The 12,472-nt window shown below is 33.0% G+C and overlaps 3 protein-coding genes across 3 annotated transcripts in view; 2 read left to right on the plus strand and 1 right to left on the minus strand.

The window, feature by feature from the left end:
• The first annotated feature begins 188 nt into the window (after window positions 1–188).
• LOC124530367 (nuclear transcription factor Y subunit B-4) lies at window positions 189–1,789 on the plus strand. The gene is made up of 5 exons (XM_047104514.1): window positions 189–458; window positions 536–663; window positions 735–947; window positions 1,040–1,082; window positions 1,442–1,789. Exons 1-5 carry the CDS (start codon window positions 362–364, stop codon window positions 1,543–1,545), a joined length of 585 nt encoding a protein of 194 aa, XP_046960470.1. The 5' UTR covers window positions 189–361; the 3' UTR covers window positions 1,546–1,789.
• A 36-nt stretch (window positions 1,790–1,825) lies between these two features.
• LOC124530366 (ATP-binding cassette sub-family G member 5) lies at window positions 1,826–9,836 on the minus strand. The gene is made up of 13 exons (XM_047104513.1): window positions 9,625–9,836; window positions 8,650–8,767; window positions 8,264–8,448; window positions 7,648–7,710; window positions 7,471–7,552; window positions 7,238–7,369; window positions 6,978–7,118; window positions 6,277–6,484; window positions 5,952–6,069; window positions 3,747–3,840; window positions 3,206–3,344; window positions 2,790–2,975; window positions 1,826–2,451 (listed from the first exon to the last, which is right to left on the minus strand). The coding sequence occupies exons 1-13, from the start codon at window positions 9,676–9,678 to the stop codon at window positions 2,049–2,051; spliced, it is 1,923 nt and encodes a 640-aa protein (XP_046960469.1). The 5' UTR covers window positions 9,679–9,836; the 3' UTR covers window positions 1,826–2,048.
• Window positions 9,837–11,079: 1,243 nt separating this feature from the next.
• Window positions 11,080–12,472, plus strand: part of LOC124530221 (ATP-binding cassette sub-family G member 8) — a 55,603-nt gene continuing 54,210 nt past the window's right edge. Inside the window, exon 1 of the mRNA XM_047104268.1 lies at window positions 11,080–11,339. The gene's annotated coding sequence lies outside the window, so the exon portion shown is untranslated. The remainder of the gene's footprint in view (window positions 11,340–12,472) is intronic.

The following is a 12,472-nucleotide window of genomic DNA, read 5'->3' on the forward strand; positions in this document are numbered from 1 at the left end:
TGTAAGTTTACCTAGTATTTATATCACATTTTACAGTTTTTTTTGGACGAACATATATTTTACTACTAACTCCGTAACTAGGTGTGGTAGTATTTTGAGATGTTTTATTTCAAGTTTCAAATTCAAAATTCACGATACAAATATTTTAAAAAAATAACATTCTTTATCTGGCGACTCAAACTGACATTACTAATATTTGGCAATTGTTAAATGACAATTGAAGTCGACTCGAGTTATTGATGTTGATTTAAGAGAAGTAAATAAGGAATATTTTTATTGTAACTAGATTGCCTTAATATATATCTACCGTATCTTTAACTAAATCTTGTTGTTGTTTTAAATATATACCTATCCTTATACCATGGAAAGCGATGAACTTGGTGGTGATTTGGTTAGATTGGACAATGGCTTTCTGGTCGATGAGGAGACCTATGTTGTGAACTCCGATGATGTTTTGGGTAAAAAAGTGATATATTTAGTACCTGCTAATTGTTATTTGCTCTGGCAGTTTATTCATAAACAAATGGTTTTATAGAACAAGAAGAAAACAACTCCGATTCTAACAGTGGTGGGAAGAACGTACCTCTTCGTGAGCAGGATCGATTTTTACCTATTGCAAATATAGCGAAAATTATGAAAAGGGCTATCCCAGAAAATGGAAAAGTATGAATGTATGGTTTGAATAAGCATTTATAACTAACTTCCCTTATTATATATCTTATATCAATTTACAGATTGCTAAAGACGCTAGGGAATGTGTACAAGAGTGCATTTCAGAATTTATATCATTCATAACAAGCGAAGCAAGTGATCGTTGTCAGATGGAGAAAAGGAAAACTATCAACGGAGAAGATGTTTTATTTGCAATGAATGCTCTGGGATTTGATAATTATGTGGAACCGCTTAAGTTATATCTTAAAAAGTACAGAGAAATTGTTCTATCCCCTGTAAGTATAAAACATTTAATTTTAGGGCATAAATGTCAAAATATTAAAAAGATATGTTTTGAATTTGATACTATATGATTAACACTTTTCAGGTAACAATCAGCAAATTAAATAAAACAATAGTCTTATATGGAAGTAAGTATATTTTATCACTCTTAAATACTTTATATGACAAATCCAGAAAGTAATGTTCTTATACTCTTAGCATCAAGTTGTTTTGATTTATAAAATTGAAAATACAATAACAGTAATGTAAAACAAAATATTTTTTGGAATAACCTTTTTATAAAATATATTTGTTGTCATTATAAAATAAATTCCAAGTAGTAAAAATAAGTGAAATATGCTTAAAAATGACAATAAATTATAAAAATTATAATATTCAATACATCTATTTTATATTATGTTGGAAATTACAATCAATTCGATTAAATTTAATGACATATTTTCTTTAAATTTGTATATAATTAATATGATAAACTATTCTTTTTAAGGTGATGGAACACAATGTGTCTCGAGTGAAAATGAGAATGAAACACAGACAGAAACCGTTATATACAGCTATCCTAAAGTTATTGGAGATTTTACAATTACCTAAATTTAATATGAAACAATAATGTGATGTTATTAATTCATATATAAGCAACCAATGAAGGTTTAGATAGAAACTATTAAATAGATGTTATTTCTAAGGAATTGTGGTATACTTTTTAAACATAAGGACCTATTGGATCACAAGAGCTCTTTTACAAGAATTCTTCTATTGTAATTAACAAAATTTTCTTGCAGTTAGTTATTTAAGTATTGATTTTAAACAATAAAATAACAACCAAATTGTTTTATTTTGTAATTTATTTATTTTATAATTTCATAATATATTTATTAAAATTATGCACTTATTATATTTAAAATTCAAGTATATTTTTAATACAGAAAGGCAAAGCCGTTGATAATAATTATATTTAATTTACATCATTGCATGCAAAATAATTAAATATCATAAGATTTTAAATTAACTTACTAAATACACTGAGTGACAACTTTATTCAGGCATTCCAATAAATTACTTCGATTTTTTTAATATAACAGTATGATAAAAATCTATTCTCTAAATTTGTCGGCAATATATCCAGGCAAGGGCATTAGATACAATAATTTATTTAAAATGATTACGCCCAGAGAAAATGCAAAGGAAATTCCTAAATTAAAATCCAAGTTGAAATCACCAGTCTGATAAATGTCGCCACCGAAATTCTTCGCAGTAAATCTCTCCGTTAAAAATGCCTTGCCACTTGGGTATCTACAATTTGCATTAGAATTACTATTTAAGTTGGAAGAAGTTTGGATGAGATTAGTTATTGCAGTACAGTTTTCTTCAGCACTGTAAGGAAGAGAATTGAATATTGATTGCTTGAAAATATTTCTGTGTAGGAAAATCGAAGCATATCTTGTGTGAGTTAGGTAGGTGAGGTAGTACAACCACTCTTCGTAGCCTTTGTATGATCTGAAAAAGAAGATATATATGATTTTGTAACAATTGTTTACTCATGATTTAATGAATTAAATACAGAGTTATTTTATTGTAAACCTTCTAATATATATTTTTATTACAATGTACATAATTCCTTTTGTTTTATAAAATTACACTTGATGATATAGCAATCCTATCAATCAATCCTGTAAGGTTTGTGTGATCTGGTTTGATTACAGTTGTGACAGAATAAATAATTGATTTTAACACTATTAGCAGATCAGTTACAGGCGAGTTGTTTTACAATATATAGCTAATTTTTTGTTCAAATTTTTTAATACTTCTGTCGCATAATGAATGATTCAAATCACCTTAAAACTCCACTCGCCAACATGATGTATATGCATGAGATATATATGTTGACAATGCCAGCAATAAGGCCATTCTTGACGAACATCATAACAGCGATGGCTTGCTGCTCCGCAAAGATGTAGCTCGACCAGAGCACTAGAGCGAAGTATATATAGTCCAGGTTTTCAGATATGTCACCTAGGATTCTGTTTGAAAAAATTATAACATTCATTTAAAAAATTTTTGAGAATTTTCAACGAATATTTGTTTTATACTGTGTGTGTGATAAAGTTAGTAGGAAGATAAAGTACCTCTTCGTATGTGAACAAAAACATATGTCTGATTTTAAATTTTTATTCGTATAGCAGCGTAAATCTGAATTCGTATATTTTGACAGCATTTATAAGTCTTCGAATAAATAGGAATTATTACATACGGATATATAATAGCAGCGGAGGCGAAAGTTGTGAAAAATGAAAAGGGCAGCGAGACGAGATTCCAAGCGAGCAGGAGGCTGGCACCGCTGTACAGACCTTCCTGGGATTCTTGGTAATAGCGTGTTCTGTACGGACCGTCTGAAACCACAAGACCATTCTATTGTCTTATTTTTTACTCAAAAATGTACAAATCGGAATTTAACCGATAATAGCTACTCATCAAGATTTATTTCGATATTGAGGCATGAATCCAAATTCGTTCCATGATTTTTGTACCATTTTAAAAGAAATTAAGTATTAAAATCATAATTACTCAAAATATAAAGTCTGTATGTCTTATCCATTACTTGTATTGTGTTAGATATAATTATGAAATATGTACTTGAAAAAGAGCAAACTGATTTCACAAATGTAGAGGCAGAGGGTAGAATGTATCTAATGATTACGGCTTAAAGCCCCGGCAAGCGCCACTGCAATTTTCAATTGCTTAAATTGAGTTTATAATTAGTTTCTCAATGAATGGTCGAAAATATTACTTACATAAGCAGATAGTATTCATGATACTGATAAAGTACGTTCCGACCATGGCGTTGAAGATAAGTCCACTTTTCGTAATAAAAGCTCGCTGAAAGTCCTGTAAAATTCATGATTGAACAAATAGTCTTGGAAAATAAAACAATAACATGCAGTGGCGGCCTTAGGGGGTGGCGAACAGGGCAATCGCCCGGGGCCTCGCGCTTGTAGGGGCCTCGCGCTAGGCGAGGCCCCTTCATGCGCCAAAGAAATAAATTTTCTTACTATATTTTTATTTATTTAAGACTTTTGATTTTGTTCCTGATTTTGTGTATGAAGGAAACGATGACATTATCTCGGTGCTGAAATACATAATAGAAAACAAATAGTAATGTAAACTGAAGTTTACCCCACTATCGAAATAGTTCTGCGAAATAGTTCTGTTTCTGAGTGGCTGTACCCGTATAGAGATACTAACCACGCTGGAAGAGAGGTCTATAAATTTGCAATATCTTATGGCCTCTCCCAGCTCGTCCACGAACCCACTCGTATTCCAGGTATCGTGGGCCACACTGAGTATTGCCTAGACCTTGTGCTGACAACCGATCCCGACAGATATTCGGTTTCCGTTTCACCACCACTCGGGACATCGGATCATTGTGTGGTAAAATCTGTGTCACACAATGTCTGTGTGTGTACTCGCCTCTTGACACTAGCCCCAAAGACACTAGGCGAGTGTGAAGATACAAGTTGGCGGATTGGGATGAGATGCGTCACTTTTTCGCTTCTTATTGTTGGAAACAGGTCTGTTTTTCTTCTAAAGATCCATCGTGCTGCGCAGATGCTGTCTCCAGTGTGACTTATCAAGCTATGGAGTATTTTATTCCTTTTGCTGAAGTATCCCTTGAGACCAAAGCTCGCCCTTGGTATAATGCTGAATGTCTCTCTCAGCTGAAAAGCGTAAGCGTGAAGCCTATTTTTCTTGGGTTGATGCTCGTAAAAGCAAAGCATTGGAAAGTCTAAGAAGAAAACATATAACGCAGCTACTAAATATTGTAAAAAAGCGATAAGAAAAGCTCATTTTGACCACATTAGCCGTATAGGGGGAAAGTTAGCTTCTTTTCCCTCAGCGGTTGAGAAAAACTTCTGTCGCTCTTCGCTGCCTCCTCTCCGCAAACCTGACAGATCCCTGGCCCACACCGCTAACGAGAAAGCAAATTTATTTGCCAATCTCTTCGCGGAGTATTCTCGTCTGGACAGCAATGGCAAGCGTCCACCTCAGTTACCTCCGTTTGGTCCTTAAATGAACGCCGTTAAAATACACCAAAAAGAGGTACTCAAATGTTTGCGACACCTGGACGTTATTAAGGTCAGTGGTCCTGATGGCATTCCACCAGTGGTACTGAAGTGTTGTTCTCCTGTTTTGACTCGTCTATACCAACTTTCTCTGGAAACTGGCAAGGTTCCGAGATCCTGGAAGCTTGCTAATGTTCAGCCCATTCCCAAAAAAGAAAGCCGTGCTGACCCAGCCAATTACCGTCCCGTCGCGATCACCTCTATAATCTGTAAGAGTCGCTAAGATTTGGAACGACTTGCCTGCGTCTATTTTTTCCTGATAAATTGAACTCCGGAGCCTTTAAGAGTAGAGTGAACAGGTTTCTTTTGGATGGGCGCCTTTGTCTTCATCTACACTTTCCATCAGGTGAGATGGAAGACAAACGCCTTTTCCATATAAATATGTAAAAAAAAAGATCATTGCCCCAACACCTGTTACGGTTGCGTCTGCTGAAAGGAGTTTTTCGAGGCTCAAAATTTTTAAAACATATTTAAGAAATTCAATGACACAAGATCGACTTTCAGCCCTTGCTATTCTGTCAATCGAAAATGACGTAGCTCATTCGTTAGATTATTGTGCTCTAATTGAAGATTTTAGTCTTAGTGAAAGCCGCAAACATTAATTTTAATATTTATCAGTGGCTAACATCTTTGTATTTGTTAATTTTGTAAATCTCTCAATGTAAGTAAAATATTTTAAAACTCAACATTTATTTATTATTACAACTTTAGCATTTCTTACCAAACAAAACGATTACCTATCAAACAACCAGACCAACTTTCGCATCACATAGGTAGGTACTTTTTCGTAGGCCAAAGGGCCTCGCAAAGACCTATCGCCCTGAGCCTCGCAATGGGTAAGGCCGCCGCTGATAACATGTTTAAAACTCGTTTTACCTTAGATTCGTTGTAAAAAATCCATAAAATTAGGAAATATATGGGTAAGCTTAATAATCTCATAGACATTTGTTTCAACCCGTGTTTCTTCAAACTGAAAATCGATGCGAGCATTCTCCTAAAATGAAACATATATTTTTATTTATTTATACTCTTACACGAATAACGTTAAATTTAAATTAAATATTAGTTGTTCAATAGATGCTTAACTACTATTTCCTATACTTCAACTACATATAATTACAGAGACACAAGTGTAACAAACATAGTTCCTTATCTATACCAAATTTTTTGAAAAAATATGGAAATTATTAATGAAACTTACAAATACAACATCCATATCACTCTCACACCACCAGGCTTGCCGTAGTTCATCTGAACTTTGTTAGGGTTAATGATCCGGCTGTGTTCAGTGAGGTTGCCCTGCATCATCGCTTGACCTTCCACCTTAAATTTCTCCACCAGAGCTGCTATCTGATGATTGGACTCTATGAAGCGTTCTCGTGAACGCCTGTCTACTGTCGATAAGCATACTGGAAAAGTGCAATTTTACTTATAATTAAATATTTTGAGACGACTTTAATTAAATGTTTGTTTAATTAATTTCTAGGTCAACAGCCATGTTTCCTATCCAATGTAATTCTCCTTTATAATGTAACTCAACATTAAAGTTCTTTCTCTAATGTTCTAAAAATTGGTCTGACTTCTTTTTCTTCTCGGAGAGACATTATTTTCAAGTAAACTAATAAATATCAAAGAGACACTATAATTTCTTCATCTCTAACAACAAAATCATGAACTCAAATTTTGTCAGTAACTTAATAACAAACTAAAAAACGTAAAGTACGTTGTACATTTGTATAAACAGAAGTCTTATCAGCCATAAATATTTAGTTTCTCAAACTCCCAACTTTAGAACTACATAGTATAGTTTAGTCATCGTCAGTAGTGTATACTATTATGATTTTGATATTTACGTCAATGTGATGACAAAAATGATAATATGATCCACATAATAATTCTTACAATAATACATTAGAGGGTTCTCCAACTGTGGGCAAGGAAAGCCGATGCTGCCAAAGTAGTCCAGTAAGTTTCTGGTCGGTCCCGCGTACACTACGTCTCCGAGACACAAATAGACCACTCTATCTAGGAAAGGAAAAACATCTGAAAGAGACAAAATTTAGTTAAAAACAATTGATGAAGTATTCGGTATCATAGAAATCTTTATCGATTTACATACAGATAAATCGATACCCTTATTTTACAATGTAATTATTACTAACCTGATCTAGGTTTTTCCATAGTGAGTATAATAGTAGTGCCGTATTTCTTGGCTGTATTGGATAGAATAGATATAACCAGATATGTGTTTAAAGGATCCAAATCCCAAGTCGGCTCATCGAGAAGTAGAATTACTGAAATTATTTACAACATATAATAAGTTAGTCTCGAAAAAAATGTAAGGACATTTGAATCGATAAAAACAAGAGATATCTTTTTGATGAATAAATCTTACATGGATCACGAATGAGTTGAACTCCAATCACTAATCGTCGATATTCGCTCTTCGTTAAACTTGTTACACATTTGTTGGCAACCTGTTATCAGTTTAAAAAGTTTTTATTAAATAAAAATATAATCATGAAGATCAAGAAACTATACTGTATAAAATAAATTAAGATAAAGGTTTAACCTGAGACAGAGCTAAATCCGCCATCACTTGTTTTACTTTTGACGACTTTAAGTATCCAGAAACCTGTGAAAATAGTATTTAACTCAAATTAGATTAGCATCAAAGAAGAATTCATCGTAGGATGCAGCTAAAATATATTAAGTTCGTTCCTTACGTGGTCATAACGTTTTCGAAATTAATATATAATCAAATAATAAAATATAATAAAATTGGAGTGTCTATTCGTAATATTAAAATAGCCCTTTTTTACTCAATACATATATATGTATACACGGTATATATACCAAAATAACATATTTTTGTCTGTTTGGTCCGGTTAATCTCTGACACGACTGGACCGATTTTGACGGGACTTTCACAGACAGATAACTAATATAATAAGGAGTAACTTAGGCTACAATATATAATTTTTTTTTTTTTGGTAAATTCAAACGCGTACAAGTTCGCGCGTGTGATATATTTTTAACCAACACAAATCCAATAGTTTGTAGACAAGTTGAAAAAACTTTAGAAAACTGGTGATATGTTATTCAAATTATTGTAATCACGATGTTTATTTTTTTACGTGTATTTTACAATTATTATATTAAAGCTTTAATGGTCGATCATATTGTACCTTAGTTAGCGACAAAGCCAGGGTTTGTTGAACACTGAGGCCGGGTAGGAGTTTCGTGGAATGTCGGACCAAGGCACAAGTGCTTCTGAAGTGTTCCTCTTCCAATGGCACTCCTTCGAGGAGTATGTGTCCTTTGGAGGGTACCCGGCGGCTTATGACGTCCAGAAGAGCGCGTTTACCGCTACCTAGTCAAAAGTAAGGATGGCAAAACAATAAGGACATACTTATATTATTTTTTTCATTCGATTAGTGTCATGGTTTTTGTTTCAGAATTTAGCTTTAAAAGATGTTTAATCATTAAAGGAGCTGGTTTTATGTGTGAATAACTAGATGCTCATGCTATAAGAAAGACAAGTTAATAGAAACAATTTAATAATGTAGGTTACCTTTGGAACCAAGAATAGCTGTAACTTCTCCACTATGAGTGATGAATGAAACATCCTTAAGGATGACGCCGGTCTTCACGCCGCCTGTCAAGCGTTGAAAGAAGCTACCTGGCTCTACCTATTGAAAACAATTTTATATTTAACAATATTACTGTACTGGCCAACTGACTTTATCTCTTGTGAAGGACATTATATGGAACTTATTGCACCATTTTTTCCCACTGCAGGTTTAAGATTTATTTTTACACAAATAATACACGCGAAACGCATGTGTTTGCATGGTAATCAACAATGTTCTCCTTCCCGCCGAGAATTTTATATATTGTTATGTATAGTAAATTGGCAGTGCCAAGCAAACCAAGGTAGACATAGTGAATCAAGGGTACCAAATTGGCACCCGTGACTCACTCTTTCTATCAAATCATATCTATACATAAATTCAACAGGATAGATATAGGTAAATTATATTTAATATTAATATTTTTTAATATTATAATATGAACAAGTAAAAAATCAACCATTAAATGTTTATTTTATATAATTTGTAGTTTTGATACTCTATTGCATTAAAAAAAGCAATTTATTTACATATTTTTTTAATTTAGACCAAAGTGTATTTGCGAGATCCCTTTCTTATCCCATACAATCGACATCAACGGGTGCGTACTGCGAATACGATACTTAACCAAAACATAAATAACATTTTGTATTATTTTGATATACATGTATTGGAGAGTGGTGGTAAACAATTTAAATGTATTAATAACAACATTTTATTAATTATATTATGAATACCAATATTAGCATATAAATAATAATATAAAAAATGAATAATTTGTTATTCATTGATATTTATAGCGAAAAATAAAGAAAGACTAGGATTTGTTTCTAATAAGAAATTATAAGTGCTTGTTGCAATACATTTTTATGTACACAAATATTGTTTAACTCCTACACTACACACAGTACACTTACCTGCCCAGAGTGAAAAACATTACACAGCTCCAATGTGTAGTCACTTCCGATCATGTTTACAGATTTTCACTTCAATACTATAATGAATTATCTCGAAATAGTGATAAAAGTACTTTAAAATAAGACTATCACATTTCAAAACAATACAGCCTCCTTCTATAAATATTGTCGCAAACTAACTTAACGTAGGCAACTTCAAACTTGAACTAACGTTGGCGGCGTTGCCAATTCTATTCGTTACTAACTTCTGTTCACTAACTGTACTTGACATTAACTTTGTATTACGAACAAGGTAATTTGCTTTTTATTCCAATGGATTAAGGTTTTGATTTCGTTGTCAATACAAGAACAAGTGTTTTTTAAAGGGAAGCCATTCCATATATACATTTTTAATAATGACAGTATAACACAGTCACAGTTATTTTATTTTAAAAAATCACAGAACACTAGGCTAGGTAAAATATAATGTTTAGAGCTTATTCCGTCACGCTACTCCAAAGAGGCTTGATGGATAAACACGTGGAAAATTTTCATCAGACACATGGAGATTTTGCAGCATGAGATACATTTTTTTAAAGAAAAATATTATTGGTGCTTACCTAGGTGTTCCAACCCTGGCGCCGCAGTGACCAGGGGGGGGTCTCAGTATCCCGAGAATCCCCCCTTGGAGGCCGACCGTCAGGGCGTCACGGTAGCATGCGTAAGCGATCCCGTGGCGCCCGCCGAAAGACGGAGAGGGTACCGCTGGTTTTTTAGTGGGTAAACACGGTGGGCCTGGGCGCACTCGGCGTCCAGGAAACCGGGGAGTCCCCCCCTCACTTTCCATCACGTGTGGAAAGCGCGTAAAGCGCTTTTCCAGGGAAAAAATAAAATAAAAAGGTGTTCTAACCCTGGGGCATCTTGGCTGAGACAGGCTTTAATGAGCACAGATCCAATTCATTACCTTAATATGGAAGCAATTTTGATGGAAGCTGTCAACATAGAAGGGGTTGCTCTGTGGCGTTGAAATATATTAACATTGTTTGTGTTATATGCTGTATTACATGCCTTATATTCAAGCAAGTATCAAATCTCACGATATTGTTTATTTTGTTGTATGTCAGAGAGAAAAGTATGTGATACATTGGATAACAACCGTTTTACATACTTATGTCTTTGTTCTGTATGTTATTTATCAATTGAGTTCAAATTATTATAAAAATATATAAAATAGCTAGCCCTTAATAATGAAAGCCTCATTTTTGTATACAATTTCTATAAAACACATCGTACCCACACATAGACAGTCAAAGCCTATAAGTACGTGAATCAGTGTTTGTTTCTTTTTCTCTTGTTAAAAATGTCTACACAAAGATGAGAAGGCTATATCTACTACTAAGTTATGTTCACACATTCCAAGGAATAGCTTACTCTTTTACCCGCATAAATCTAAGCAATGTTAGAAAGAGAAGGTATAATGCGCAGTGTCACTGACAGTTCAGTAGGAGTGCGGTCGCCGCTGCGCTGTAGTCTGTCAGTTTAGTATAAGCAAAGAAATACTGAACCCATAGATTTAACGAACTGCGATAATAAACGAACGAAGGTATTCGAAATATACATATAATTTTAACAATCACGTGTTATTGTGTCAACTGTTGGACTGCTTCTTTGTGATAAGTGTTTTATGGTGTGTAGTGTAGTGCGCTTCGGAGTCCCGTTGGCCGGTATTTTACCAAGTAAGTTGACGGTACATATATTCTCGTATTTGTGTAGGTGGTCTGAGAGGCTTTTAATGGGTGTTTTAGATGTTAGAAACAACACATAGTTTTCAAACGTCTGAAATAAAGAAACAATTGAAATATAAGCACAAGTGTGATAATCAGAACATGCAAAATCCTTTTTAAATCACTATATAATTATTTTGCAGACATCAAGTAAAATTAAGGTCACTCTATAAAATGTAATTTAAATAATTATAATATTTTCGCTAATTAACTTAGTGACACAGATTCAGCAGTTACGAATCTAATATATTATTTTCTTTGTTGAAAAAAATTAATATTTATACTACCTAGTTTAGTTTCAAATTTTTGTTTTGAGTAGACATAAAAAATATTAAAAACAATTAATTTTATATACATATGCATAATATAGAGTAGATAAACTTTTTAAGATTATGTTAAAAAAAAAGTTTTGGTTACGAATAAATATTATTTTTTACTTGAAGCTTTTGTCACATCCGGTTAGGCCATTTAAGTTCTAAGGAAAAGGCTGCACCGCAAAAAAAAAAACCTAAAACAATAGCAGATGGTAACGACCTCAGGATGTGATGAATCAGTCTTGTAACCGTGATCCATCCGAGCGTTGCCTACGAGGATAATATGGAATATTTTTAAACTTTGAAATAGACACTAACTTCATTTTTAAAAAAAGAAAACTAAAGTTATATTTTCAATAAATTTAAAGTAAAACTATTTCAATAGACTATGGAGAATGTATATTTTTAAAGTTTCTGATAGAACCTTTTTGAAGAGGATTCAGTTATAAAATTAAAATATAATAAATATTTTTTATCTGCTTATTGTCATTTTCTTAGAAAAAATCTATAGAATTCAAATATTGAATAGACAATATTTTTTATTATGACTAAAATAACGTTTTTATCGTTCAATGTAATTCAATTGCTACAAAATAGTAACCATTTCGTAGCAAAAAATAATATATAAATGTAAGGTAAAGATATTTTGATATACCTACCTAGGTATTACTACTACACTATTAAAATATGTATACATATATCGAAAGAAGTAAAGCTTACTTTTCGTAAGTATGATACACTAGCTGTGCCCGCGACCTTTTACGCGTTTGA

Source organism: Vanessa cardui, chromosome 6 (assembly GCF_905220365.1).
Source record: "Vanessa cardui chromosome 6, ilVanCard2.1, whole genome shotgun sequence".
Classification (NCBI taxonomy): domain Eukaryota; kingdom Metazoa; phylum Arthropoda; class Insecta; order Lepidoptera; family Nymphalidae; genus Vanessa; species Vanessa cardui.

What these genes read in the sequence shown, in the direction of transcription:
- LOC124530367 (XM_047104514.1), top strand. Translation starts at nt 362, where the DNA reads ATGGAAAGCGATGAACTTGGTGGTGATTTGGTTAGATTGGACAATGGC. An exon ending in CTATCCCAGAAAATGGAAAA is followed by an intron (nt 664 to 734) that starts GTATGAATGTAT and finishes ATCAATTTACAG; the next exon opens with ATTGCTAAAGACGCTAGGGA. An exon ending in AACAATAGTCTTATATGGAA is followed by an intron (nt 1,083 to 1,441) that starts GTAAGTATATTT and finishes ATTCTTTTTAAG; the next exon opens with GTGATGGAACACAATGTGTC.
- LOC124530366 (XM_047104513.1), bottom strand. Translation starts at nt 9,678, where the DNA reads ATGATCGGAAGTGACTACACATTGGAGCTGTGTAATGTTTTTCACTCT. An exon ending in AGCTATTCTTGGTTCCAAAG is followed by an intron (nt 8,449 to 8,649) that starts GTAACCTACATT and finishes ACTTTTGACTAG; the next exon opens with GTAGCGGTAAACGCGCTCTT. An exon ending in GTGATATGGATGTTGTATTT is followed by an intron (nt 6,070 to 6,276) that starts GTAAGTTTCATT and finishes GTTTCATTTTAG; the next exon opens with GAGAATGCTCGCATCGATTT.